The 25582-nt window shown below is 37.1% G+C and overlaps 1 protein-coding gene across 27 annotated transcripts in view; it reads right to left on the bottom strand.

The window, feature by feature from the left end:
- Window positions 1–25582, bottom strand: part of GPHN (gephyrin) — a 270378-nt gene that overhangs the window by 179235 nt on the left and 65561 nt on the right. For all 27 annotated transcript variants that reach the window (XR_007889566.1, XM_051620187.1, XM_051620185.1 and 24 more), the window contains exon 2: window positions 8680–8758. Coding sequence is in view for 26 of the 27 variants with exons in the window: in XM_051620187.1 (XP_051476147.1) it covers window positions 8680–8758 (79 nt within the window). In the remaining variant the exon portion in view is untranslated. The remainder of the gene's footprint in view (window positions 1–8679; window positions 8759–25582) is intronic.

Raw genomic sequence — 25582 nt, forward strand, 5'->3', positions numbered from 1 at the left:
AAGAGACGTCTTTGCTGCATTAGAGAAATAAAAAAGTTCTACTAGCTTGCTATCTTTGCCACAGATTACTTCTATCCCTTCACAATACATCAATGCATTAAGCTATGCAGAAATATCCAAGCTAGTAAGCTAATTAAAAGCTTGGATACCAGTAACAGCGCAGCCACAGTAAGACTGAAATCAAATACTATGACAAAACCTTCCTGAGAAGCTGGATATTCATTTAGTCTACACTAAGCTTTGGACAACTAACAGTATTTTAAAAATAGCTTCCGTATATCTATATATGCTGCAGTCATTGCACTGTTTGGATAAACATTTATTCCCTCATTTACCTAATGAAAATAACAGTACCAAAAATTGATAATAAAAACTAGTGAATGGAAAAAAGGGGCTTGATTCAAAGACAATTTTATCTTATATTAGAGCTCTTGAGCATGGTAAACATCTACAAGCTACCCAAAAACATAACCAAACTCTTATTTAGCACAAACAATTAACTGGCTAAGAACAACCTCCTCCTAAACATAGAATCCACCACTATTACTGGGATTTCTGAGCAAAACCTTGTCTATTTCTACTAGATTTAGAAAAACTTGGGTATTTTTGTTTCACGGAAATACCTTCAAAATGCCGTGCTCAGCCATGCAGGCAGAAGCAGGTACACTTCTTAAGGCATCTGAGACATTAATGAAAAGAGGAGAATTTTCTCAATTTTGACTTCTTTAAAACACACCTCACAAAATTCTTTCCCAACATAAAGTCGATTTATCTGTATAAATGCAAAAAGTTAGAATTTAAAATAGAAAATTATTCTGAAAGAAGAAGAAGGAAGAATGAGGTCAGGTGAAGAGTCAGGTTAGCTGAGATACAGATGAAGCATGGAGGTGGCAAAATGGGCTTAGAAGAGGCTGAGTTCTGAGAGTTGCAAATCCCAGAGTAGAAAGCTGATGAAAATGGAAAATGCAACAGAAAAACATCCCTCCAAAAGAAGCTTGAAATGAGAAGGTCAAGAAAGACAAGATAATGTCACCAAGGTAAGACTAGACAGTGCTTCTATAGAAGCTGTGGTGGATTTACGTTGGACAAAAAGCAAAACTGGAGAGACGTACAGCATAATCCCTCAAGGAAATCTCTAGCATTATACATGAAGCTTTTAAAAATACCTTGGACTGACTTTAAAAAATGGAATACTGACCAGGAAGCTAGGCTGCTATATAAATGATGAGCTGCAAAATTATATTCAACCAAATGAACACTTTACATTCTACTCCAATCTATTATTCTCAATTATAAGTAAAGATGATTATTGAAAAAAAGTCTTCCGCTCTTTAACCCTGAGAATGTGACAGTATTTGGTATGTACTCAATTTTCCTACTTCTTCTGCATAAAGTCATTTTGGTCTGATCCTGAATATACCCAGACAAACAGGAGTTTTGTCCATATTCCTTCCAAATGCAAAGGAAAAAAACAACTGTAATTATTACTCGTATGTGTACTGGGTCGGGTTGGGATAGAGCTGACTTTCTTCACAGCATCTGGTATGTTGTGTTTTGGACTTGTGACTAGAAGAGTGTTGATAACATACCAACATTTTAACTATGGCTGAACAGTGCTTGCACAGCATCAAGGTCTTTTTTCTGCCTCTGCTACCCCAGTGAGTTGGCTGGGAGTGGGCAAGGATTTGGGAGAGGATACAGCCAGCACTGCTGACCCAAACTGATCAAAGGGGTATTCCATACCATGATGTCATGTTCAGCAATGAATACTTTTAAAATCCAAGTTTAAAAACATACATAGAAACAACTTCAAATTAGTTTCGTGAAACAGTCTAGATTGAAACTTGATTAACATTTTCCAACCTGTGTCCTGTGTACTTCTTTTCAGATATTAGATAGTAAACATAATAAAACAAAGGAAAAAGGTCATAGATTTTCTTCAGAAACTTTCTGAAAATATTTTCTAGCATTTTCAGTTATCAATGAAAGTTTAAGTACATATTATAAAAACAACATAAATTTTAACCCTGAAAATGAAGTATCTAGTAAATTTCCATAACCAATGATGGTGTTTCTTATTCCAACAAACACCAAATATCCATTTATAACACATTTCTTAGACAGCTCCATAAGAGTGTCCTTCAAAAGCATTAAGTTAAAAACTTCCTAGTAACAAGGAGGATCCTCAGTAACAGATCCCATAAGAAAAGTTCCCTGAATCCCTGAAGCTTTTAGGTAGAGGTTCCTGGCTAACAACCTTCAAATGGTGCATCCCTGCACTCCAGAGAAGTACTAGAACTAATTCTGAAACCAGTACTAGAACCAAAAATCCAGACAGAGCAGCCAAGATGAAGCTGCAATACAAGTGAACAACCCTTCCCCCTCAGCAACACTTATCAACCCAGACACAGCACTGGGGCTGCACAGCCTCTAGTTCCAGACCAACTTTTTCAGTTACTTGATTAGCACACAAATTTCTTAATTGCACCCTACTGCAGGGCATTGCAAGAGCAAAAGGAAGAAAATTCCTCCTAAGAATTTGAAAACTATATGATGAAGAACACAACTTTGTTGTGAATTTAAAGCCTATTGATAGATAAAGCTGACATGGAACTTTAAAGAGATTACAGGAGACTGCTTTGGGCCAAGAGGTAAAAAAATTGTTAAGAACTGGAAGTTACTAAGTGCTTCAGAAAGACATTTTTCTTATATTCTGCTTTGCCACAGACTGCTGCTAAGGTTTTGCTCCAGAGAGATGAAGTTGTTCCTACAGGTTTATGAGTCATTAGGCCTAAACAACCAAAGAAAAATGCTTGCAATACTAGCAGTTTTTGCTACGAACTGCCAACGAATCTATTACGTTGAGAAAATTCTTTTCTTGAAGTGCAAGTAACGGAGGAGTTCTTCAATGAAGCTGAACAGCAGATTTCCCTCAGATAATCAATATGCCTAAGCAGAGAGCCCTGTACAAAATGTCTGTAGAAAATATTTAGGGACTTCTTACGACTCCAGGAAAATATTGTCACACGACCTACAGAACAATCTCTGTGATACATTTGATGGAGACTGGCTGGACTATAGAGAAGCCAAGAAGTGAACCTGGTCTGAGAAGAAACCTTGGCCTCTTAAGGCAAGCATGATTTAATTATCTTGAAAGGAGGGTAAATAATTTTTTTCAGGCACATGCAAACTCTGCTTGCAGTTGAAGCACACAAAGGTTTCCTTCAGTCATTCTCCCAGGCCAATCAGAAACTATCAGGACAGAATAAGGCCAATTCTATTTATATCAACTTTAAGAAGTGTTTATTAGATTACACTCATCATTATCTAGGTGGTGATGATCACCATCATCATTTAGGTGCGTGTCAGATCAGTTTGCCAAGTACAAGTTTTTCATTAGATGCCATACTTAAAATCGGCTGCAGTTCTGTTACACCTCAGTAAACCGAGCTGCCACAGGGAGACCTCTAGTTGCCCTGACAAAGATAATCTGATGTAATCACCTGATGCCTACAGATGAGCTCACTAAAATGAGACAAGAGAGGCAAAAGAAGTGTGTTTTTAAGCCAGGCTTATTAGGGAAAACATGCTAATACAGTCAAAATAATGGACAAACTGAGCATGGAGTCCCTCTAGAATGCTGCTGCAAAACAAGATAACCATGGATGGGATTAGAGAAGAAATGTTTCCTCTCTGTTCTGCATTACTGAGACTGGCAGTCAAATAAAAGAAACAGGCATGTCATTCACATAGCATCCAATTCCTTCTTCTAAGGTTGTAAAATACAACAAGGCACTGACAAAGGCAACTTCTGTCATATTTCTATCTCCTGTCATGGACAAACGGAATTCAAAATTAATCCAGGAGTTTGTAACAGAGACCTGTTAAACTTGCAGATTATTAAAATAGTTAAAGTTAACTTTTAGATCTATCTATTTTCTCTTAATTGAAGTCAGCTAACCTGAAGGAGGTATGAAACACAGTTTAGATGTGATTAGATTTTGCCTAGATAGAAGGAAGTAATGGCAATGGTTTTAAACTGGAAGAGGGGAGATTTATGTTAGATGTTTGGAATAAATTATTTACCATTAGGGTGGTGAGGCATTGGAACAGGTTGCCCAGGGAGGGTGTGGATACCCCCTCCCTGGTGGTGTTAAAGGCCAGGTTGGACAGGGCTTTGTGCAACCTGGTCCAGTGGAAGGTGTCCCTGCCCTTGCAGGGGCTTGGAAATAGATGATCTTCTAGGTCCCTTCCAACCCAAACCATTCTATGACTCTATTTTCTTGGACCTTGTTCATCACAAAGAAGCTCTGAAGATGTTTCCAAAAGAAACGTGTATCAGTGATTATGTGCAGCTGCAGCTTCTGAATTGCATAGAAAGATAAAATATTCTCCTTTCTGTCTAGACAAGTATTTTATAAATTGTATGTCTATATACAGGCTAGAGCTGAAAGGATTATTTTATGAGGCAATTCTAAAAGCTAAACTTGGGAATGTCTACACATAAAACTTCTCCTTGAAGTAGGCAGACATATACCTAACCATCTAAAGATCTGATGGTTCATGCTTCAGAAGTGTATTTAAATAACTTACAGATAGAAGAAATCAGAAGAATCTAGGAGATCCAGCGAATAGGCACATTGAGTTCTATGTAACCCACTACTCTTCAAAGCACAGAATGGGTATTGAGGGTGGAGAAGGAGCGGAAAAAAGAGGCTAGCATTCAGTCTGCTCCAGAGCGAGGAGTCACATGAACTGATCAATTTCCTGTCTTTTTTTGAGCACCATTAAAATAAATTTTGCCTTGCTACAGAGCCTCAAAGATCTCCCAACACATAAGCAACTTAAGCTGCTCTACTACATTTTATCTCAGCTGCACATATTCTGAAGAACATCTGCACCATCATCTAAGAACCACCAGACTAGTTTCTTTGATTACATCTGCTTTCTCCAGTTCTGCTGCTTAGGACCATTCATGGAATGACACCTACACTCTTCTCATGTAAATAAATCTCTGTAGAATGCAAAAATTAAAATTTTTTTTTTGTGTTACTGGAATGGTAGTTCAGGGCTGAAGTGGGTGCATCATCTAAACCAGATCAGATGATTTGAATATGCATAGCTACATGAAATTACCAACATAGCAACCAAACTAAGTTCCACCTGGTTTTGGTCATACTACCTATGCTCAGGCCAAACTTCAATGCATACCTTTTTCATAGGAGAAAAGGAGGGGGAAAAAAAGAAAACAAAACCAAACAAAAGAAAAAAAAAAGAAAAAAAAAGAAAAAAAAAGAAGAAGAAGAAAAAAAAAAGAGGGTTTGCACTTCCAACACTTAGACAGGATCAAATATATGTAGACTCTAATCTGCAGAGCTCTCCCTGACATTCTTATAAACAGATTCCGGTTTCTTTATCACAGTGACATTTAGAATTTTTCCAACTATGCAAACAATCTCATGTGCTATAAATTGGACTAATCCTTTCTCATCAGCCAAAAAGAACAATCCCTTTAATAATCTTTTATATAGTGTAGGCATCTCATACTTCCTCTCTTCTGCCACTGTTTTCTAAATTAAACACCACTTGTCATTGCACTGCATTTTCTAAACCACCTTCTCTTGCCATTTTGCTACACACCTCTGTATCTTCAAGTTTTGTGTCCAAAACTGGGCACTGTACACAGCACCACAGGGCTCTGAGCAACCTGATCTAGTTGAAGATGTCCCCGCTCATTGCAGGAGGGCTGGACTAGATGAAGTTTCAAGGTCACTTCCAACCCAAACCATTCTATCATCAGCTGCAATAAATGAAGAACAGCAGTTAATTCTCAAATCACCTTTTCAGTTGAACTTCTAACCAACTTTTTGTTCAAATTCAACTTTTCTGTAATTAACTACAAAATGAGGTTTAATTGTAAAGTTGCTGCATGCTTCCTTCTCCCACAGTCAATCAGTAACTCCTCATTTTGTGTTTATTTGATATGCTTGAGTTTTTTTCTTAAGCAGCATTTCTATTTTAATTGACAGAGTAAAACACTTACAAATAGAAAGAGATGATCAAACACCCGATTATAAGCAGCAAAGTTTTTATTACTAATGAGGAAAGAATTGAAAGCAGATTAAGTTTACATAGTCCAGACTGCTGGGGAAAAAAAAGAGTACTGTGACAGTTAGGCATGCTTGATATAAATCAAAAAGCCCTACAATGGTATCTTTATTATAGAATTCCATTTCAATGTGAAGACACACTTTCAGCTCTCCAGAAAAAGTCTTCTGCAATAACAAAAGAAAAAGTTGACTGTGATGGAGCTGAGAGGAAACAACATGGGAGATGCCAGCATAGCTTAAAAAAACTGTACAGTCACTAAGTCTCACATGAAATGGATGCCATTCAAAATGCAATTTACATGATGTGTCAAACCATCCTAATCTAAAATCACTTCAACTATTTTTTTTTTTATACTATCTTCATGGTATATTTCTACATCTGCTGCTAACTCGACATCTGCTAGTAATGTGAACTCTCATTAAAAGTATACACTTATCTATTTATATGCTAATGAACCTAAAATCTCTTACACTCTCTTTGTTAAAACTATTTTATTAATGTCATAGATTACAAATGCACTGCAAACCTTTAGAGAGACAGAGGCATTCATAGAGAAAGCATTAGAATTTTAAATGTAAATCAGATGTTGGTATCTGATATTAGATTACAAAAAAAAGAGGCAGTTCGCCTATATTCAGAGCTAATAAGCATCAAAGAAACCCTAATCTGTAAATATTAAACAAGTAAGAGGATGGATCAAATGTTATTTTGCTATTTCAGGTATCATTATAGGGGAAAGTCTTAGCCAAATACTCTAAACACTGAAATTAAACTTTATTCTTATTTCTAAAAAGGTTAAAACTGGTGGTACTTTCACGCTTTGGCTCCATGCTGTCCTTTGCATTTCTTTTTGTATTCTGTAGGAACTCAGACATCACAAGACCTTAGGTTCACCTATAAAAGGCAGGGCTGAACAATACAGCCTTAGATAGTTTCATTTTGGAGATTCCCACACACTATTACACATTTTGCAAGAACTCTTAAAAGGCACTCAGTCATAAAACTGAAAGAACAACAATTTGGAAAGACAAAACAAAGTCTATACATTCCTATCACTAGGCTGGAAGAAGTAGACTTTTCTTGCACTATAGTGTCATACAACAGTGTCATGAAGAGTCCTTGGAACTTAACAGGTGTTTTGAGATGTCATTCAATTTTTCAAAGTGATAAAAATCGCTACATAGCACTCACTTATGCTTCTTAAGCTATAAACAACAGAAATCGATTTCATTTATTTTGCAGGTTACAATAATCTATTACTATCTTCTTCAGGTAAGTTACAGTTATGGAAGGAAACCAGAAAAATTCATCACTTTTGGTGAACAGCAAGGAAAGCAATCATTCCACAGCAAGGGCAATTCAGGCTTTCTGAAAGTAAATTCCAGAGATGCAAAACCAAAACTATGTGTAGCACATAAGCACACCTGCAGCTCAAAAACCCCCATACAGTTCTTAAAAAGAAAAAAACAGCAAACACTCAAAAGGCAAATTTTTGCTGAAAATGAAGACCTTTGAAACAGGGTTGACTTCAACTTTGATAGCAATTATTAAAAAACTACCAACTGCATTCATTCTGTGAATCTTGAGCAACAATTATACTTGCCCCCTGTACCATTATTGCAAAAGTATAAATTATCGAATATTACATGTGATGCTAAAATTTCCTAAGAACGCATATACATATGCACAAACACCCTTCACCTGTAGCAACATGACAAAATAAATTCTACATCTACTTTATTATTAAAAATCCCCCAAAACTGAAATAAGATGTCAAATGTACCTTATGTTCCACTGCAATACCGAAAAATGTGTTCTGCTGGTGTAAAGGTTCACCACTGTGGAACGCACTATCATTTGTGTTAAAAATATGGGAATTTTTCCCCACTTTCCCTTTTCTCATAACAAGTGGTACACTTGTGCACACTAGCAAGAACATTTTCAGCTAGTACTAAAGTTAGCTGAAGAGAAAAAAAAAACAACACACCGTAAAGGTGTCAAGTATAGCTCAAGGTTCATGAGGTTGAATTTTATTTTGCAGTAAAATACAACACTAAGATGAAGAACACCAGTTTTGCTATAAAGTAAAAATCAGACCATCTGTTCATATACTTGAATTAAAATAGGTAGTAGAGGAAGAAATAAATATCAGCTGTACGAAATAAAATACAAAGAAAAAAGATAACTGATGATAACATGATTATCCAGTAATCTCCTAATTGATATGCAGTTCCTCCTTAAACAAAGAGGGGTCACAATGTGTATACAACTCCTCCACAGAAATATTGCCATGCACAATCCGTTACCCATGATGACTGCTCTCACACCCTTTACCATATGTGCTTATTGGATGTTAGTTCATGACCAGGAGTAGGTAAAAAAAAAAGCACAACAATGGTGGTTTTAATAATATTTGTCTGAAATAAAGCCTATCAACTTGGCAAGCAAACTACCACTAAGGCACTAAGTGTACTTCATCATACTACTCCTTTATATAATTACAAATCTACTCACAAGGATATAACGAAGAAGCTTTTCTTTGCTTAGCAATAAGAGCCAGATACTCACAAAGAAGGATCTTGGACCAGATCTTTAAGGTTTATCCCACTACGATCCTCGGCAAGGTTCCTGAAGCAACTGTCACTCACTAAAAAAAATAGAAATAAAATTAAAACAAAACAAAACAAAAACAGAGAAATAAAGAGGTGGAAATTTAAGAGCAGAAAAAATTTATTTTGATTAACTAGAAACATTTTTCTGGTGTTTGAATTTGAATGTTTTGAATTTTAATTTTTGGTGTTTGGAATTTGAATATTCATATATGAAGCCTGATCTTCAGTGATGTTTTACTTAATTTAAGATACGTCAACTCAATGGAAAGTGACAGACTGTACCACAGATTACAGGGAAACAATCAGTTTCAGATAGTGTCCTTACTACTTCTCCACCTGTGGCTACAAGGACATCTCAAACACAAACACTGGATGTGCAAGTCTAAGCAGATATCCGTACACTTAACAGCAAGGTCTTTAATCATGCACCGGTCAGTATTCTTCACCTACTCAGAAACTGTGACGGTTGCTATGTATTTAAGTTCACAGTTGTTCATGGGTTAGCAGAGACATTTAATATGAGCAGTAATTAATCACTTAAGAGCAAAAATGTTACTGTAATAATTGAAACTACAACACAGTTTTCACGGAAGTTTTAAAGAGTATTAGTGTGCTTTCATTTACCTTACTGCATAAAAAAAATGACATGATTTAAATATGAAACTTCAAATCTGTTTTCTTTGCTAGTTTTCTCAGGACATTCCTGCAAGTGAGCTCATTTCTCTAAAACAATGCCACAGTCAATTTGAAAGGTGGAAAAAAAAGTAAGGACACAAATACTTTGAAAAAATCGGCATCAGTTCAAAGGAATTACTCTTATTTTTGGCTACAGTAAACTTTCTAAAGGACACAGTGGTTGTGATATGGCCAAATCAGTGTGAGGATCAATTTGCCATAACAAGCAAAGTCATCTGCCTGATAGAAGAGAGCTTATGAAGAAATGCATTCCTGCTCATCTTCCAACACAGAACACATCCTCACCTTTCATGAAAGGGGATGTGTTTAAAATCATCTGCAAAAGCAAGTGCTCCTACTTCATTCTCTCTAAATGCAAGACACTTTTTAGTTTATATCTATGCGTATTCATGTGCATCACCAGCCTAAAAAAAATTAAAGTCATTCCCAGAATACGTTTTTTTCACAGATCATGATACATACTGTGACAGACCTACCTAACACACTAGAAAACTTCAAAATATATCTACTAGCACTCCTTATTTCCAAGGCATCTCACAAGCATGAAGCCTGTTAGTCTACTGGGACATACAAGTACCGTAAGAAAGAGTCCTACAAGAAGGGGCTGGGGTAGCTGATGGTACTGGCTCTGGCTCTCGCATAAAGCCTAACAGCTAACAGTATATGACAGTAACAGCAGTATTTATCAAGTGCGGATAACATTAAGAAGTTTACCCACTTGGCAGCTCAACACTGTAATAACCAGTTGATATCCTAAGCTTCTCTTATCTGCCATCTCTGAAAATGTTGTCTAACAGTTGCTTGTCACATGAGACCCCTGAAAGCCAGGCAGTATATCACACAGAGTCTTTTGTCTCTGAGATCATTGAGTGTCACAGATTTTCAGTTTAAACAGCAGCTACTTGTGCTAACAAAGTCCAGAATTTCTACCTTATTCCTCCTGAGCCAATCTAATCATAATCTCAATACTAAACTGAAATTTTACTGTAGTGAGTTTCAAGAGCTAACTGCTTTGCTGAGGGAAGCTCAGATTGAACACCCTAGGCCTTCACAAATTTTTCATTTCCATGCCCATCTATTGCATTGAACCTGAGATCTCTGAATTTACAAGTCTCTAAATCCTGAATTAAAGGAGCAATTCCAAGATCGGCAAACACACAAACAACCTACAGTCTAGATTTTCTGAGAGAAAAAAAATCCCAGGTAACTTTATATTTCATAGTTTGTACTTCCTCTTATCAAATTTGGCAACAAAACAGTATACAGAACATTTTATCAACTTTATCAAGATTTTTGTCTTGTCATAAATCCTACACTAGTGATGTATTGACATGTATCTTATGCCAACTATACATTGTGAATAAAAATTATTATTCATGTTTTTTCACTAATCACAAATCAAACATTTCTTAAGTATTAAATATTTAATCTAAATATGCTGGATTTTAATGTCTAAAAAACCATTAAAAAACTCTTTAAAAGTAATCACAATTATAATTAAACTATTGCAACTGTTCTAAAACTTTCTACAAGGGAAAATGAAAAATACTGACATGAAATTATCAGTAAAACTGGCTACAATTTTTCTGTATAATTCATGAAATCTATTAAACAAAACGTGTTTGAAATAAATGTTTAAAATGAAAGCCTAGACTTGCCAGAGATTCTCTCTGAGTTGGAAAGACATGGACTTGATGGATAAGGGATTAGCAGGATGGTCTCACTCAAAGTTTTGTGGTTAATGGCTTGAAGACCAAGTGGAGACCCAGTGACGTGCAATGTTCCTTGAGAACTGATATTGGGACCAGCACTGTTTAACATCTTCATCAGTGACATGGACAGTGAGATTGAGTGCGCTCTCAGCAAGTTTTCTGATAACACCAAGCTGTGTGGTGCGGCTGACACGCTGGAGGGAACCTTGATGGGCTTGAGAGGTGGGCACACGCCAGTCTCATTAAGTTCATCAAGGCCAAGGGCAAGGTCCTGCAGAGGGGTCGGGGCAAACCCCAGCACAAATACAGGTTGGGTGGAGTATGGATTGAGGACAGCCTTGAGGAGGAGGATTTGGGGGTTTTGGTTAATGAGAGGCTCAACATGACTCAGCAATGTGTGCTTTCAGCCCAGAAAGCCAACCATACTCTGGGCTGCATCAAAAAAAGCATTACAAGCAGGTTGAGGGAAGTGATTCTCCCCCTCTACTTCATGAGACCCCACATGGAATACTGTGTCCAGTTCTGAGGCCTCCAACTTAAGAAGGATTTGGAGCTGTTGGAGCAAATCCAGAGAAGGTCCAAGAAGATGATCAGAAGGCCGGAGCACCTCTGCTACGAAGACAGGGTGAGAAAGTTGGGGTTATTTAGCCTGGAGAAGGTTTCAGGGAGACCTTACAGCAGCCTTCCAGTACCTGAAGGAGGCCCACTGAAAACTGAAGAGGGACTTTTTGCAAGGACATGTAGTGATTGGATGAGGGGGAATGGTTTTAAGCCAACATAAGGTAGATTTGGATTAGACATTAGGAAGAAATTATTTAGTGCAATGGTGCTGACAGACTGGCACAGGTTATCCAGAGTAGTTGTGGATGTCCCCTCCCCCTGGAAGTGTTCAAGGCCAGGCTGGACTGGACTTAGAGCAGCCTGGTCTAGTGAGAGGTATTCCTGACCATTCAGGAGGGTTGAAACTAGATGATCTTTAAGGTCCCTTCCAACCTAAACCATTCTATTATTATAATACCTTTTTTATGGATGAAGATGAAAACTGCAAATCTAATTAGGAGAGCTGCACAATATAAGCTTTTGCTAAAAAGACTAACTCACCATCAGTCAAATACTTACAAACTTTGAAAAAGTTATCAATCTCATCCTCCCCCCCGCCTTTATTTTGCACACTGAGAAGGTGCAAATTTGCAAGCAAGCCTTCTCTCAGGTTACTGTTCTAGCCCAAATCAGAAAACATAGATGCCTCAAATAAATATGGAAATATTTCAAATACAGTTCTAACAACAAGGAATTCCAACAGTTTAGTTTATATTCACCAAAATGAAATTTCTGAAAAGTAACATTTTACTATAATTGACAATTAAATTACTAGCATTGACAGCAACAGGGCAGATTCCAGTGAGAGGATCTGATTTGGTGGAACAAGCTTGAATGAGACGTCTTACAAGAAGACTTTGGCACACTTCGCTGACCTGCATACAAGCACAGCCTTGCTCCCTCACATCCTTGCAAACTCTAACCCATGAAAGAAAACAAGTTTTCAGTGGTAAACACAGGGTGGAGGCAATCAAGCAGAGTAGGAACTACATTTCTCACAGCTTAGGAAACCATAAAACAACACTGCATGTATTTTTAAATATGGTATACTCTGATTGAAATGCAAGCTATTTTAAACATGGCTTATGTTTATGACATACTATGAAACTACGTTTGGTGGTATGGCAGAAACATGAGGATGATCAATGGTGCTCTAAGGTTTGAGGGAAGAAAAGGCAGCAGAAAACTGCATCACAGCCACAAATTGTACCACATACACAAGGGCCATGACTAACTTCTTAGTTGAAAGGGAGATGTTTGCACAGGACATCCCTACGAACACACATCTAATGCAGGATTTTATTGCCTTGTTTCAAAATGCAATTTTTTTTTACTGCCAAAAAGTTTATAAAAGCTAGTATTTTAAGCAGTGTTGAGTGCAGGGTTTGTGAAGAAATACAGAATTGTTAATTGCTTCCCTTTACATATACACCATGTGGCTGAACCTCTGATCTGTATTATACCCCTCACACATAATTCCTTACAGAAAAGAAGAATCACCAAAAAAAAAAAAAAAAGCTCCTAAAAATGCATTGACTCCATGGCATATTGTACATACAATCACAGTCTACAAGGTACTAGAAATGTATTTTAAGAAATTAAATATTGGTATGAATATTACAGGCACAGACTAAACCTACTCCTGCCACGGAAACACATACTCTGAAAAACATCAAACTAAGGAGAAATCCCTAAACATCCATGGACCAGTTTAACTTCCAAGTAAGCTCTAATACATATTAAAAGTGAAGAGGTTTTAGCAACAGCTCCAAGTCTCCCAACATTCGTCCTGTTTCCGCTCCTGGTATGTATCACTGATGTTCTGTTTCTGACCCATGTCTAGTCTTGTGCATAGGAAGTAACGGAGATAGGAAGCCAACAAACATTATAACCATTGTGAAACCTTCTCACTTGGCAGTTGTGAACTTTTTCTTTGCTTTCTTTAACAGAGTTTAAAATTACACCATACTGAGGAAAAATGGATCATTAGCCTGTTGATTTCCAAAATGGGAGTTAGAAGAGAAGTACTTCAACTCATACAATTAATATTTTCTTCAAGTGGAGGGAGGGTATGTTTTAATGTTCAACAATTTGAAAAGAATATAGCCCCTTAAAACTGTCACTTAATCTCCTATCCCACACAATGCATTCCCAGTAAACAAAAGGCTCCTTTAGATCAAAGCACTTCCAATTCTACATCTGCTAATAGTCATTATCATATTATATTCTCTAGAAAAAACACGATCATTACTCTCATAAAATGAAGGGCTATCTATAGTTTGGTAAAGAAAATTAATAATGCCTATCTCCCCAAAATCTAAATATGCAATTCCAGAAAACTACCCGCCACGTTTCCCTCTTGGTTCTCAGAATTCAGAACCGCTCTTAAACTAGTTGTGGTTACAAAATGGATAAAAACCATCCTGACAACAAAAATGGTACACTCAGAAAGAGAGCCATTGAGAACTGTGATTAACTTCAAAAATATGTGGACTACTACAATATCGAACAGCATAAGATACCAATTTCTTATATTTTTGTCTTTTAGTGATAACACCATTAAGTTCAGTTATGTTTCTTCACCTGTCTGCAGTATTTTCAGCAGATTTTCCACAGCAGATCTCTCTTCCTTACCCCTCTTTTTATAGCATTATTTATATGTTTACATTTTTATATGAGATTCACCCTGCAGCTGATAAAATACAAAAAAACATTGAATGCACTTGAGATGTTCTGGAAAATACTTGTCCGGCACAACATTGTATTCTAGTCTGGTTTTGCTTGCAGTAAAACATTCTTCACAAGTCTCATTTCAGATTCAGACAGTTCTGTTCTATGCACTGCATGCAAATGTAGCAGGATTCAAGTATTTTGTTTTTATAGGCTCAACTTTATATACATTATAGCAAGCACCCACTTTTACCTACTGTTAATTTTATATATGGTTGATTTCACTGCAAAGGAAGCTTAGGCTTTTGGATATAAGAAGGTAAAATAATTTTTTTCAGACCTTAAAACATCTCTCTTCCAAAGCCTATACTCCTGTAGATACAGAATTCCTGTCCTATAGGCATACCTTAAAGAAGGCAAAGGAATGGGAGAGTAGCAGAATGTAAACACTGATTCTCTTACTGTTAAAATAGTTTTAAAGCATTTTGCCTGTCCCATGAACAGTAACATCAGAGATAAATATCCTGTCTCTTTTCTAAGCTATTGCCATGTTTTGCAAGTGACTGCATGTCAACCAGAAAACATACAATAAAACAGATGGCGTATTACAGAAAATTTCCAGCACCTTCATCAGATCTACTATAGTAGAGCAAAATAACAGTAAGAAGAGCACTTAATTTATGTGTATATCTGCCACACAAATTCCTCTGACATATTTACAGAATAAAAAGTAATAATCTGCATGCAAATTGCAAATGCTTATAACTGCTAATAAAATATGTTGTCTGCAACTAGCAGAAATAATGCAGGCTGGTTTCCTAAGAACTTGGGATCTTTGTTCCCTAAATGCCATTCACTATCACTATAATAAATCCAGATTCCTTCTATACCCACACAAGGAAGAAAGCTAAAGCCTAAAGCTAATATAAAGCCATGCATGTGAAAGCACCAGTCGATATCAAATTGCCTTCTCAATGGGGGTAATAACCTGAGTCTCCTCTTCGCCTGGCTGCTAATTTTCACTTATTTTATAAATAACAGTGTCCTTCAAAATTCTTTTATTACGTTGTGGTTACTTTTTTATTACCCTGTTATCACTATTTCTTCATACATGGGTTAAACAGGTTTAAAAAGGGGAAACCGAAAGACCAGTGGAAAGACTGAGGGATGACACTACCTTTTGATCACGTAAGCCTTGTTTTCCCATGGCAGACAATCTAAAAACCATTTTCAAAATTGCAAGGTGTCCATGCACACCAAATTGCAAATTTTCTTCCCTTTTCATTTCCATTTTAAACTGAATTCTGCTAAAAATGGACATAAGCAACTGCAGTCATAAAATGTTAGCACTTTCAGTTTTAACCACCTACTTGTCAACAAAATTAGTTGAAGCACCTTAACATAGTTACTAAGAGGCAGGTACTGCGCTATCTAGACAAACATGACACAGTGGAATTCATTTTAAAAAACAAGTTAAAGCACAGTAGTATTTACAGCACACAGATAAACAGCAGTTGAAAATCTGCTTAGGTGTGAGCAGTGTCAGACAACAGAAACCACCACCTCCTCCACAAGTTTGCATATTCTGATGTGAGAATTATGCAGAAAAGCTAAGAGAACATTTTATTTAAATGGAGCATTAAAAGAGCTAAAATAGCCAAATGAAGAAAGGAGTCTCTCTTTTATTTGGATTGTGTATTTTTATTTTTTTAAGTATAAAATTCATTACATTGGTGAAAAATCACACTAACACGTTCAAAACATGCTGGTGAAATTAAGATGTGCAGGATACGCAGTATCAAAGTTGGTTAATACTTTTAGTAGTTGTTTCTGCACAGTTCAACAATGCCAAACTCTGTTACAAGAAACTACCTCAAAAACACATACTAAAAAAGGACAGGGAAGAAAAAGCTGCTTTGTTTGGTGTTACCCACACCATTGTCCAGCACTCAATAATAAAATACCTACAAGTCTACTATAGCAGAAGGCAACAACTCCAAACCTGAGGATTCTCCTCGTCATAGTATCTATGGTTTGAGAAGAAGCCTTCCCTGAATCCAGACCTACAACCACACACTACGGGACTTCCAAGGCAGGACAGCAGGAACTTCAGAGTACAGGAAGAGGTGAGCGAAACACAAAGACAAGGCACAGAGCTGGAGGAGATCCAGGGTCAGACCACAAAGCCAGATGTCTCACTATTTTGGGTTCACCTTCTGAGTTCAAGGGAAAGCAAATAAAGCTCATCTACAGTACTGGAGTAAGGGAGTGACATAAACTAAGATTAACAGAAATTAGGAGGAAGCATAGCTGACAACACTAAATATGTTAATGAACTAGTAACACTGCAGAAAACCGAATGGCAACCAAGTGCCTCTCCAGCTTGAATGAAGAGCATTAGATCATATGCAGCTGTAAGATTTCAAAGCCTGAAGGTGTAGTCATAGCAAAGTAATGCCACTTAGCACATAAACCAGGACATAAACGTACTACAGACAAAGATCTCCACTACAGGCAAACACCTGAAGAAAAAGACTTTCCCTGCCTTCTTCTCTAGGCAAAATTAGCACAAGTCCAGTTTGGTGTACCTGTCCCTTTTGATCTGCATGTCCAATGAATGACCTGGAACAGAAGAGTCTCCTTTAAGCAATTACATAGTTAAAATTTATTTAGCACAGCTCTACATATGCAAAACTCTGAACTGAGGCCCTGCAAGCACCATACAGAGCTGTAAAAGGCACTGTTTTCTTCTAGTAGCAGAGATGATGAAAAGCTATTGAGATTAAAATTCAGTTGTAACTATCTACTTATAGCATATAAGTATGTCCATTCATTTAAAGGAATCTTTAAACTATTCTCCTTAATTATTAGATTACTAAATCTTTACATGAATCAGTATAATAATATGAGTTAAAAATAAGATGTAATGAAAATACTCACATATTTAGTATAAATAGATGACTATTATCTATATGATATCTATATATAGAGATAAATATATCTATATCTAGATATCTATAATACATATATCATCTATAACAGTTTTGAACTTTCACATTAACTACTTCTCTCCAAATATAGTTTTTATTAAGTAAATTATATCCATAAGTTTACAAATTTCAATTAATGGAAAGTGAATATTTTATAGTTTAAGGCAAAATTATTTAACAAAGTGGGAAAAACAGTATTATCAAAAGTGCCTGCAATGATCTTTTAAAATAAGATAATTAATGTTTGTCCAAAACATAAGTAGCTTCTTCAGGTAACTTTTTTCTACTACTACTCTTAAGCCTCCTTATAACAAGTGGTAGTACAAAATGTACTGTTTTGATTTAGAAACACTCTAAGGAGAATTTTTAAACTCTAACTAGTTTTCTTTTTACAACCAACTTTTCAGTCTCAAAACTGAAAGAATACCTCAGATAATGGATGAAGAAACCTCTGCAGACAGTTACCACTGAGCATGCAGTGTAACACACCAAGTGACATAGCTCATATGGGTACACTGTGCTCAAGCCATAACACACTGTTTATGGTGGGACTTACTTGTCCAGATGCAGTACTGCACATGGACTTATTTAACTGGCAAGAGCTCAGTTTGAACGGATGAGCCCTACTAAATGTAGACCACAAGGCAGAGACAACACATTAGCACCACCAACACCAGCTTGAATCCAGCAGGACTAGCACTTAGGCACATACATTAAATACTGATCAGTCTTTACTGACTTTATACACTGTAATGCCACTACATAAGTTAGGTCAGGACACCATGATAGGTACACCTAAGTTAACTTTACAGGGTGCCAACTCAGCCATGGCAGGGTTTATTAGCAGATTTGCAGCAGTGTGAAGACACCTTAAAGTACACTCAAGCTCTTGGAAGAAATACAGGCACATTCACATAAAGCTGACCTAGGCATGCCATTTCAGACTTTTGCTGGCTTCCAAAGGGCTCCACAACTATCACACATGGTGGGAATCTGTGTTTCTTCATGATGATTTGGAAATCTACCACAGGTCACTCCAGAACACTGACCTGCCATTGACATACAGGTAAGAGATCCAGCTACATTAATTCCCAAACAACTGCTGGTATCAAATCCTACAGAGGAAAGTGCAGGTTCTAAACCCGAGGATTTTCTATATTTTTTATAGTTAGTTCACGTCTGTCTTTACTGGTGGCAGTGGTGAAGATATCAGTGGGACAAGTTCCACTCAGGTGCCATAGAAGAGAACGGCTTCTCACCAGAAAGCCTGTATTTTATGAAATAAAGAAAAAAAAAAAAAACCCTCTGAAAGAAACAAATATTTATTCCTTACCTCCAAACCCTAACTAAAAGAAAAAACCTTTTCCCCAATGTTTCATTTATTTTAATACTATATGTAAAAACTCTGTCTATTCTACACTGCTCTGGAGCTGACCATTTTTCAGAGAACTGGCTCCTAAAATTGACATGGACTCCTGCATACCATTATTCACTTGTTTCCATGTGTCTATTCCTAATGGTTATGAATAGACTTTGAGAACACAAACCATTGGCTCTTGTCACTTCTTCCAACTGGGAGGACCTTGAAAGAACTTTAAATATTTGGAACTAAGCCAATTATCTCAGTGAGCTGTGAGAAACCTGAAAATCAGCTAAAAAGCTAAGAGTTTATAGCTTTACCACCCATCACTCACTCACTTATTCAGATAATTATTGAAGTTACAATCTCAAATTATTCCAGAGTAGAAGTCATACTTAATATATCACGCAAAACATATGCTCCACCAAACCCGGAATAAAAAAAATTAAAACATGGAGACTAAAAATATGCTAAGAAATTATAACAGGAGCAAGCTTTACAATTGTGTGCCTTTGTTTGTGTTTGCTTCTGAGTTGCAACATTCAAGACTCTCTAAGGAGTCTTGATTGCCAGTCCTTCATTTCAGGTCCTGATTACAGGGTAAGCTACAAGGGTTGTTTCAGCTTACTGTCCCTTGTTGGAATCTTGCTATGCTTTTACAATCAGGTATCTGAAAACAACAATTGGAACTGATGAATCATTAATTGCATAAAAAATACATTATTAGTTTAAAATGTACTTACTTGAACTGTAAGTCTTCTGCCCAATGTGTGAGACAGTAAATAGGAGTGCTTTCTAACCCTGTACAGCCCTCATCTGGAAAGAGCCTAAAGAGCTCTGGTCCAATGTTTTCTCCTATGAATGTTCCTCCACTGATTTGAGCATGTTCACTCCTAACTTTGAGCATGTTCACTCCTAACTTTATGTGCATACTGTATTCTTTTTGAGCTACTGCACTTTAGCCACGCTCAAAATTGCATTCCTTATTAGTTATAATTGAATTAGAATTACTGATGTGGTAAGTAGCCTAGATTATTTCTCCTGATTGTTTTATCTACTGAAACATTGTTTTTGTCATAATCATATTGCTCTTTTACCTAACTTTGCTATTCAGAGACTCAGTCATTTAGGCTCCTTAACACTTCCGTGATGCACAATGTTGTCATCTTACTGCAGTCCCTGTTTGTGTAACGTGAATAATACAACATTGGGGTTTTTTCCCTGAACAGAAAAAACTATATTCTCTGAGGATAATTGGATAATCTTGTCACACTGATATCTGACTGCTTACTCTTATTTTGTTCTCTTGACCAATTCCAAATCTTTAATAATATTTATCTCTAAGCCTACAGCAAGCAACTAAATGGGAGAAGTGCTTAAAGCCTATACAGCCTGTCATCTCTCATATGTTCGCTTATACAGGCAATGAATCAAATCAATCAACCAGCTGTCAGGAAGAAACCAAGACATTTTGGCACCTGTAGAAGAATGACACCCCACATGAACATTTGCTCCTCTTCATTTAAGTTCCTTGCAGCTCAAAGGAAATGCCCACTTGCAAGATGGCAATGTGGAAATGAGATATACAAAGCAGCAGAAGAATACTGAGAGGTTGCCGTTGGCAGAGCCAAGAGAGACAGCATTCCCTGGCAATTGCAGACCCCTTCTGCCTGACTCACCAGGTTTGGTGTTGGCATGATACAGCATTTGGCATTACAGGCACTGGCATACAATCTCGGGTTCTGTATGTGTGCGCCTGTCTCAGTTAGGAAGGCTAAATAGGTTATGATCTGGGCTCATTTCTTGCCACTTTGATAGTCCTATCAAGAATAACATGTTCTTGTGGTCCTCCTGAAACTCCAAGTCATGTATGCATACTGGTTTTCTTCATGTGCTTCCTGCTTGATCAACAGAGAGGAGGAGCAGGAGGAGTAGAATGATAGGCTTAGTAGCAGTAGTAACTACTGCACCATTAGTGATCCTCATGGTTTACAAATGGTCAACAAAGAGATGCAAATGGTATGATACCATTGAAAAGTCCGGTGTGTCTTCTGTCATTATAGAATTACTTTTGTTCTTACTGAAGCCTTTGACCTGTGGCATTTTAAACCAGCTATTTGAAGATTATAATAATGGGAATGGATATTTATGTTATTTTAATTGGGAAAGAACAAAACACTTCTATGCCAAACTTTTTTTCTTTTCTTCTTTTACAGTGTATACTGAGATCTGCAGTATTAATAAATTCCCTTTTAAATGGGCTGTTGAGTGAATGGGAAACTGAATGCACCACAGAATCTACTAATTCATTCTGGAACTCCTCTCCTTGAAGTGAGCACTCACTAAAAAAAAAAAAAAAAAAAAAAAGGTGTTAAAATGTATAGGTATGTATTGTACACAGGTTTGGTATGCAGTTTTCCAAAATCCCACTATTGACTTCACTGTATTTACATAAGCATATTAAGAAATTATAACAGATATTGTTAATCAACTGTGTAGATTATTTTCTTTTGCTAATTACTCTCCTTCTCCTCTCACCCTCAAGTGAAAATTAACACTTCTTATCATTGGGGAATTATTTTTTTTTGTTATTGTTGACTGCAGAAATCCTAAAATAGTGACTACAGCTCATATTCATGAACAAATCCTGATTTAATGTTTTTCACAAAATGTTAACTTTTTCAAAGACAGATCTTCAAAAGCTATCCTTTTTTCTTTAAATTTATATTTTATACATACATATAAGTTATATATAAATATATATAAGTACACAATATTTATGTTATATTTTTACATATCCATAATCACTACTTAGATATCTATACCTAGATATATAAGTAGTATAGATATATATATACATATATATCTATGTATAGATATATAACATTTGTTTTGGTTGAATAATGGAAATGGTTGCCCAGCAAGGTGGTATTCAACTCTCTGGAGGTCTCCCTGAACAAGCTGTTCTTACTAGACTTACTTTGTGCAGGGTACTGGCCTAGTTGACCTTCAAAGCTATTGTTATTCTGTGATTCTATAAAAAGGCTTCTGTATCATATTTTAAAAATTCATTTACTGTGGTTTTCATGTAAAAACTTGGCTTGCAAAATAGAGAAAAGAAAGCCATTAACATTAGATGTCATTAACATCAGTAGCCTCTAGTTACATTTTGGAAGAGAAGCAGCAAGCTGAAAACTCATATGAATGTTCTATTAAAGTAATTTGTAAGACCTGCTTGCAAGAATTGCCAGCAGAAGCTCTACCTTCCTTTTAGGGTTGCTGTTTTTAGGCAACCATCACAGTACTGCAGTGTCAAAAACCAAGCAAGAAGGCCTACAGAAGGAAAATATGGAAATATTACCAGACATTAAAAACAGGTAAATGGTAAACTGCCACATAAATTAAGATTCTAAAAATAGTAGTGTTTTCATCAAAATACGTAAGAAAACTCCCTTAATGTATTTTGCCACAAATGGTATGCTATAACACTATTTTCTGAAGCATCTTAGTCAGTAAATCTATTTTTAAAAGATTACCAATCAAAAACTTTTGGATAGAGTAACAGAAAATTCAGTATCATTGAGAATTCTCTTGTGACTGGATTGCACATCATTGGAAAGACTTTCAAACACCAAGTTATATTCATTTTTCAGAATTTTCTTCTGAAAAAAGTAATTTGGGATCTTGATAACAAAGTTAATTACTTTTCTCTTGGATGCTCTTTGTTTATTATGCAAGCCTTTCTTCCCCCCTATTTTGTATAGTCTCCTGCATTTTCTCCCTCACATTTTAAGCACTTCCACAAGATCTATGGAGAGAAATAAAACTGCTATGTAAGAACTTGATTTGAGGCTTCTCATTTCCCATTACCAGCAACCTGGAGGTGCTGTCTTCACTTTTGTGTCCTGGCCTTGTGGCAAGATGAGCAAACAAACATCAGCACAGGCAGAGCACAGCCACAGCTCAAAGGGAAATGGAGGGGGCTCAGCTATAAAATACTCTCCTCCGAAGAGGCAACTCTAGATCTCTGAACTCTTTCCGCACAGCAGGGCATACACCCTTTCACTATTCCTTAGCTTGCAAATATGTTAAAATATTTGAAATTATTTTTGGTGGGAAGAAATGGCATTTTGTGGCATTGCTGTTTAATTTGCTAACTTTTCACCAGGCAGAAAGACAGCATTTCTGCTTTTCACTGTGCAGAACAGCATTAATGCATCAAGACATCACAGTCAGCTGTTAGCCATGCCACAATGGGGGCCTTTTTTTTGCAAAAACAATGATGTTCACAACCAAGATGTGCATTTTGTCACTTCATGATCTATATTTTGATGTGTTTTGTGTTTTCTGTTGAAGCCTATTTACAACACCCTAACCCATGAGGGGGAGATTCCCTGCTGTGGAAGCCGATAAGTCACAGACAGCTGCCTGCCAGGGCCATCAGCTGATACATATAGCATGTATGATGAAGCACCAAAAAGAAGACAGCATGGCACTGAGAGTGCACAGGTACCTAGAATCAAACAGGATGATGAAAGATAAGAGGGTGATGGGTTACAATCATCTCAGCTGAGCTGTCCCTCCTCCCTCACCAGTAAAACCTTTATTTGCTTTAACCGTGGAAAAGCACACAGAAAATTGTATCATAGAATCACAGAATCACTTAGGCTAGAAAAGACCTTTAAGATCATCAAGTCCAACCACTAACCCTACTCTACCAAGTCCAGCATTAAGCCATGTCCCCAAGTGCCACATCTAGATGACTTTTAAATACATCCAGGGATGGTGACTCAACCACCTCCCTGGGCAACATGTTCCAATGTCTGACAACACTTTCAGTGGAAAAGTTATTCCTAATGTCTAGTCTAAACCTCCCCTAGCACATCTTGAGGCCATTTCCTCTTGTTCTATCAGCAGTTCCTTGTGAGAAGAGACCAGCACCTACCTCTTTACAATGTCCTTTCAGGTAGTTCTAGAGGGTGATGAGGTCTCCCCTCAGCCTCCTTTTCTTCAGATTAAATAGTGCCAGTTCCCTCAGCTGTTCCTCATAAGACTTGTTCTCAAGGCCCTTTACCAGCTTGGTCACCCTGTTCTGGACATGCTCCAGCACCTTGATGTCCTTCTTGTATTGAGGTGCCCAAAACTGGACACAGTATTCAAGGTGTTACCTCACCAATGCTGAGTACAGAGGGACAATCACCTCTCTCTGATCCTACCTGCCACACTATTCCTAATACAGGCCAGGATGCCATTGGCTGCCTTGGCCACCTGGGCACACTGCTAGCTCATGTTCAGCTGCCTGTCAGTCAGAACCCCCAGGTCTCTTTCTGCTGGACAGCTTTCCAGTCATTCTTCCCTGAGCCTGTAGCGCTGCATGGGGTTGTTGTGGTCCAAGTGCAGGACCTGGCACTTGGCCTTGTTGAACATCATACAGTTGATCTCAGCCCATCGATCTAGTCTGTCCAAGTCTCTCTGTAGAGCCTCCCTACACTCAGGCTCCCACAGGTGACATATGTAAGCAATATCAGTTTCCAGAAACAGACTGTGCAAGACAATAGAGAAAAAACATGCAGGATACTTTAAAACAGCCTGCCTCATGTGAAGGCTGCACTTCAATTTTTACTAGTTAAATATTATCCTAACTGAAGCATTTTTAAGTCTTCTGATAGCTTCTTAGAATCAGCTATAAGATTTTAAGATTTCAGAACTGCATACAAATACCAAAGCTCTTGTCAAATTTTGCTAGACTCAGAATATCCCTGAAGAGGGACTGCTTCATTGTTCTACAGGCCACCTCACACACAGTTATCTTGTGGTGCCACTCAACAAAGATTGACTAGCACAGAATAAGGTAGTCCTGGCATCTGAGGGAGACTGGTCAGGGGACAGAGGAGGTGGACAAGACAACCTTCAGGGGTCCTTTCCAACCTCAGCCTTTCTTTGACCCTGTGAGCAGCATTAGCTTCTTGTGAGTTATTCTGGCTAACACAGTTTTTAGGACATGTGCTTGCATACAAGATGCTGCTAGTTAATTCTCAATACCAACATCCTGAATGGATTCATGGGAACCAATAGACTGCTCTGCAAAACCTCTGTAATGCAGTTATGAGCAACTAAATTCCTCCTCCCCTCTCATATTCTCTTGAAAGTCTCAAAATGTTTGAAATGTGAAAAAATTAATCTTTTTTCCCCAAATTATTTCTCACCTATTCTGGCACAGAAGGTCTATGAAGTCCCATGTAACCAGATAAGCTGGCACTAAAATGAGAAGGCAAAAAAAGAAAAAAACCCAACATTTAAACAGCAGTGGTGCAGAATACTGCTTTTTGTCTTTCCATGAAATGCTGGTCAAATTTGGGCTTTGTCCTCTAGTCTTTAGGAATACAGGTTCAAAGAAAACAGTAATTTAAAAAAACCCAGAAACTAAACTATGAAGATGTGCACAGAAAAACCAAATCCTTTTAATACACCTAGACACTCTGTAGAGGCAATCACCTTTAAACTTAAGATGGAATATGTTCCTAAGTACCTTCAAAAAATAATCTTAATTAATACATCTTTATTAAAACCATCAACATAATCACTATTAAAGAACAACTAGAGCACACATTTGCAAATTCACCCATTCATCAACAAACACCCTCTTGCTCCTCCAACGCATTGTTCCATGAGTATTAAACTTTCAAAAGTATCAACATTTATACATTTAAGAATTGCATACAGGTTTCAGCATTGTTGACAGAAAAACTCTGACTGCTAGACACAAGTATTAAACACAACTTTTTTAAAATTATTTGTAAAGATGCCTGTTTTTGCACATAGAAATTACTT

The sequence above is a fragment of the Apus apus genome, chromosome 5 (assembly GCF_020740795.1).
Source record: "Apus apus isolate bApuApu2 chromosome 5, bApuApu2.pri.cur, whole genome shotgun sequence".
NCBI classification, from domain to species: Eukaryota; Metazoa; Chordata; class Aves; order Apodiformes; family Apodidae; genus Apus; species Apus apus.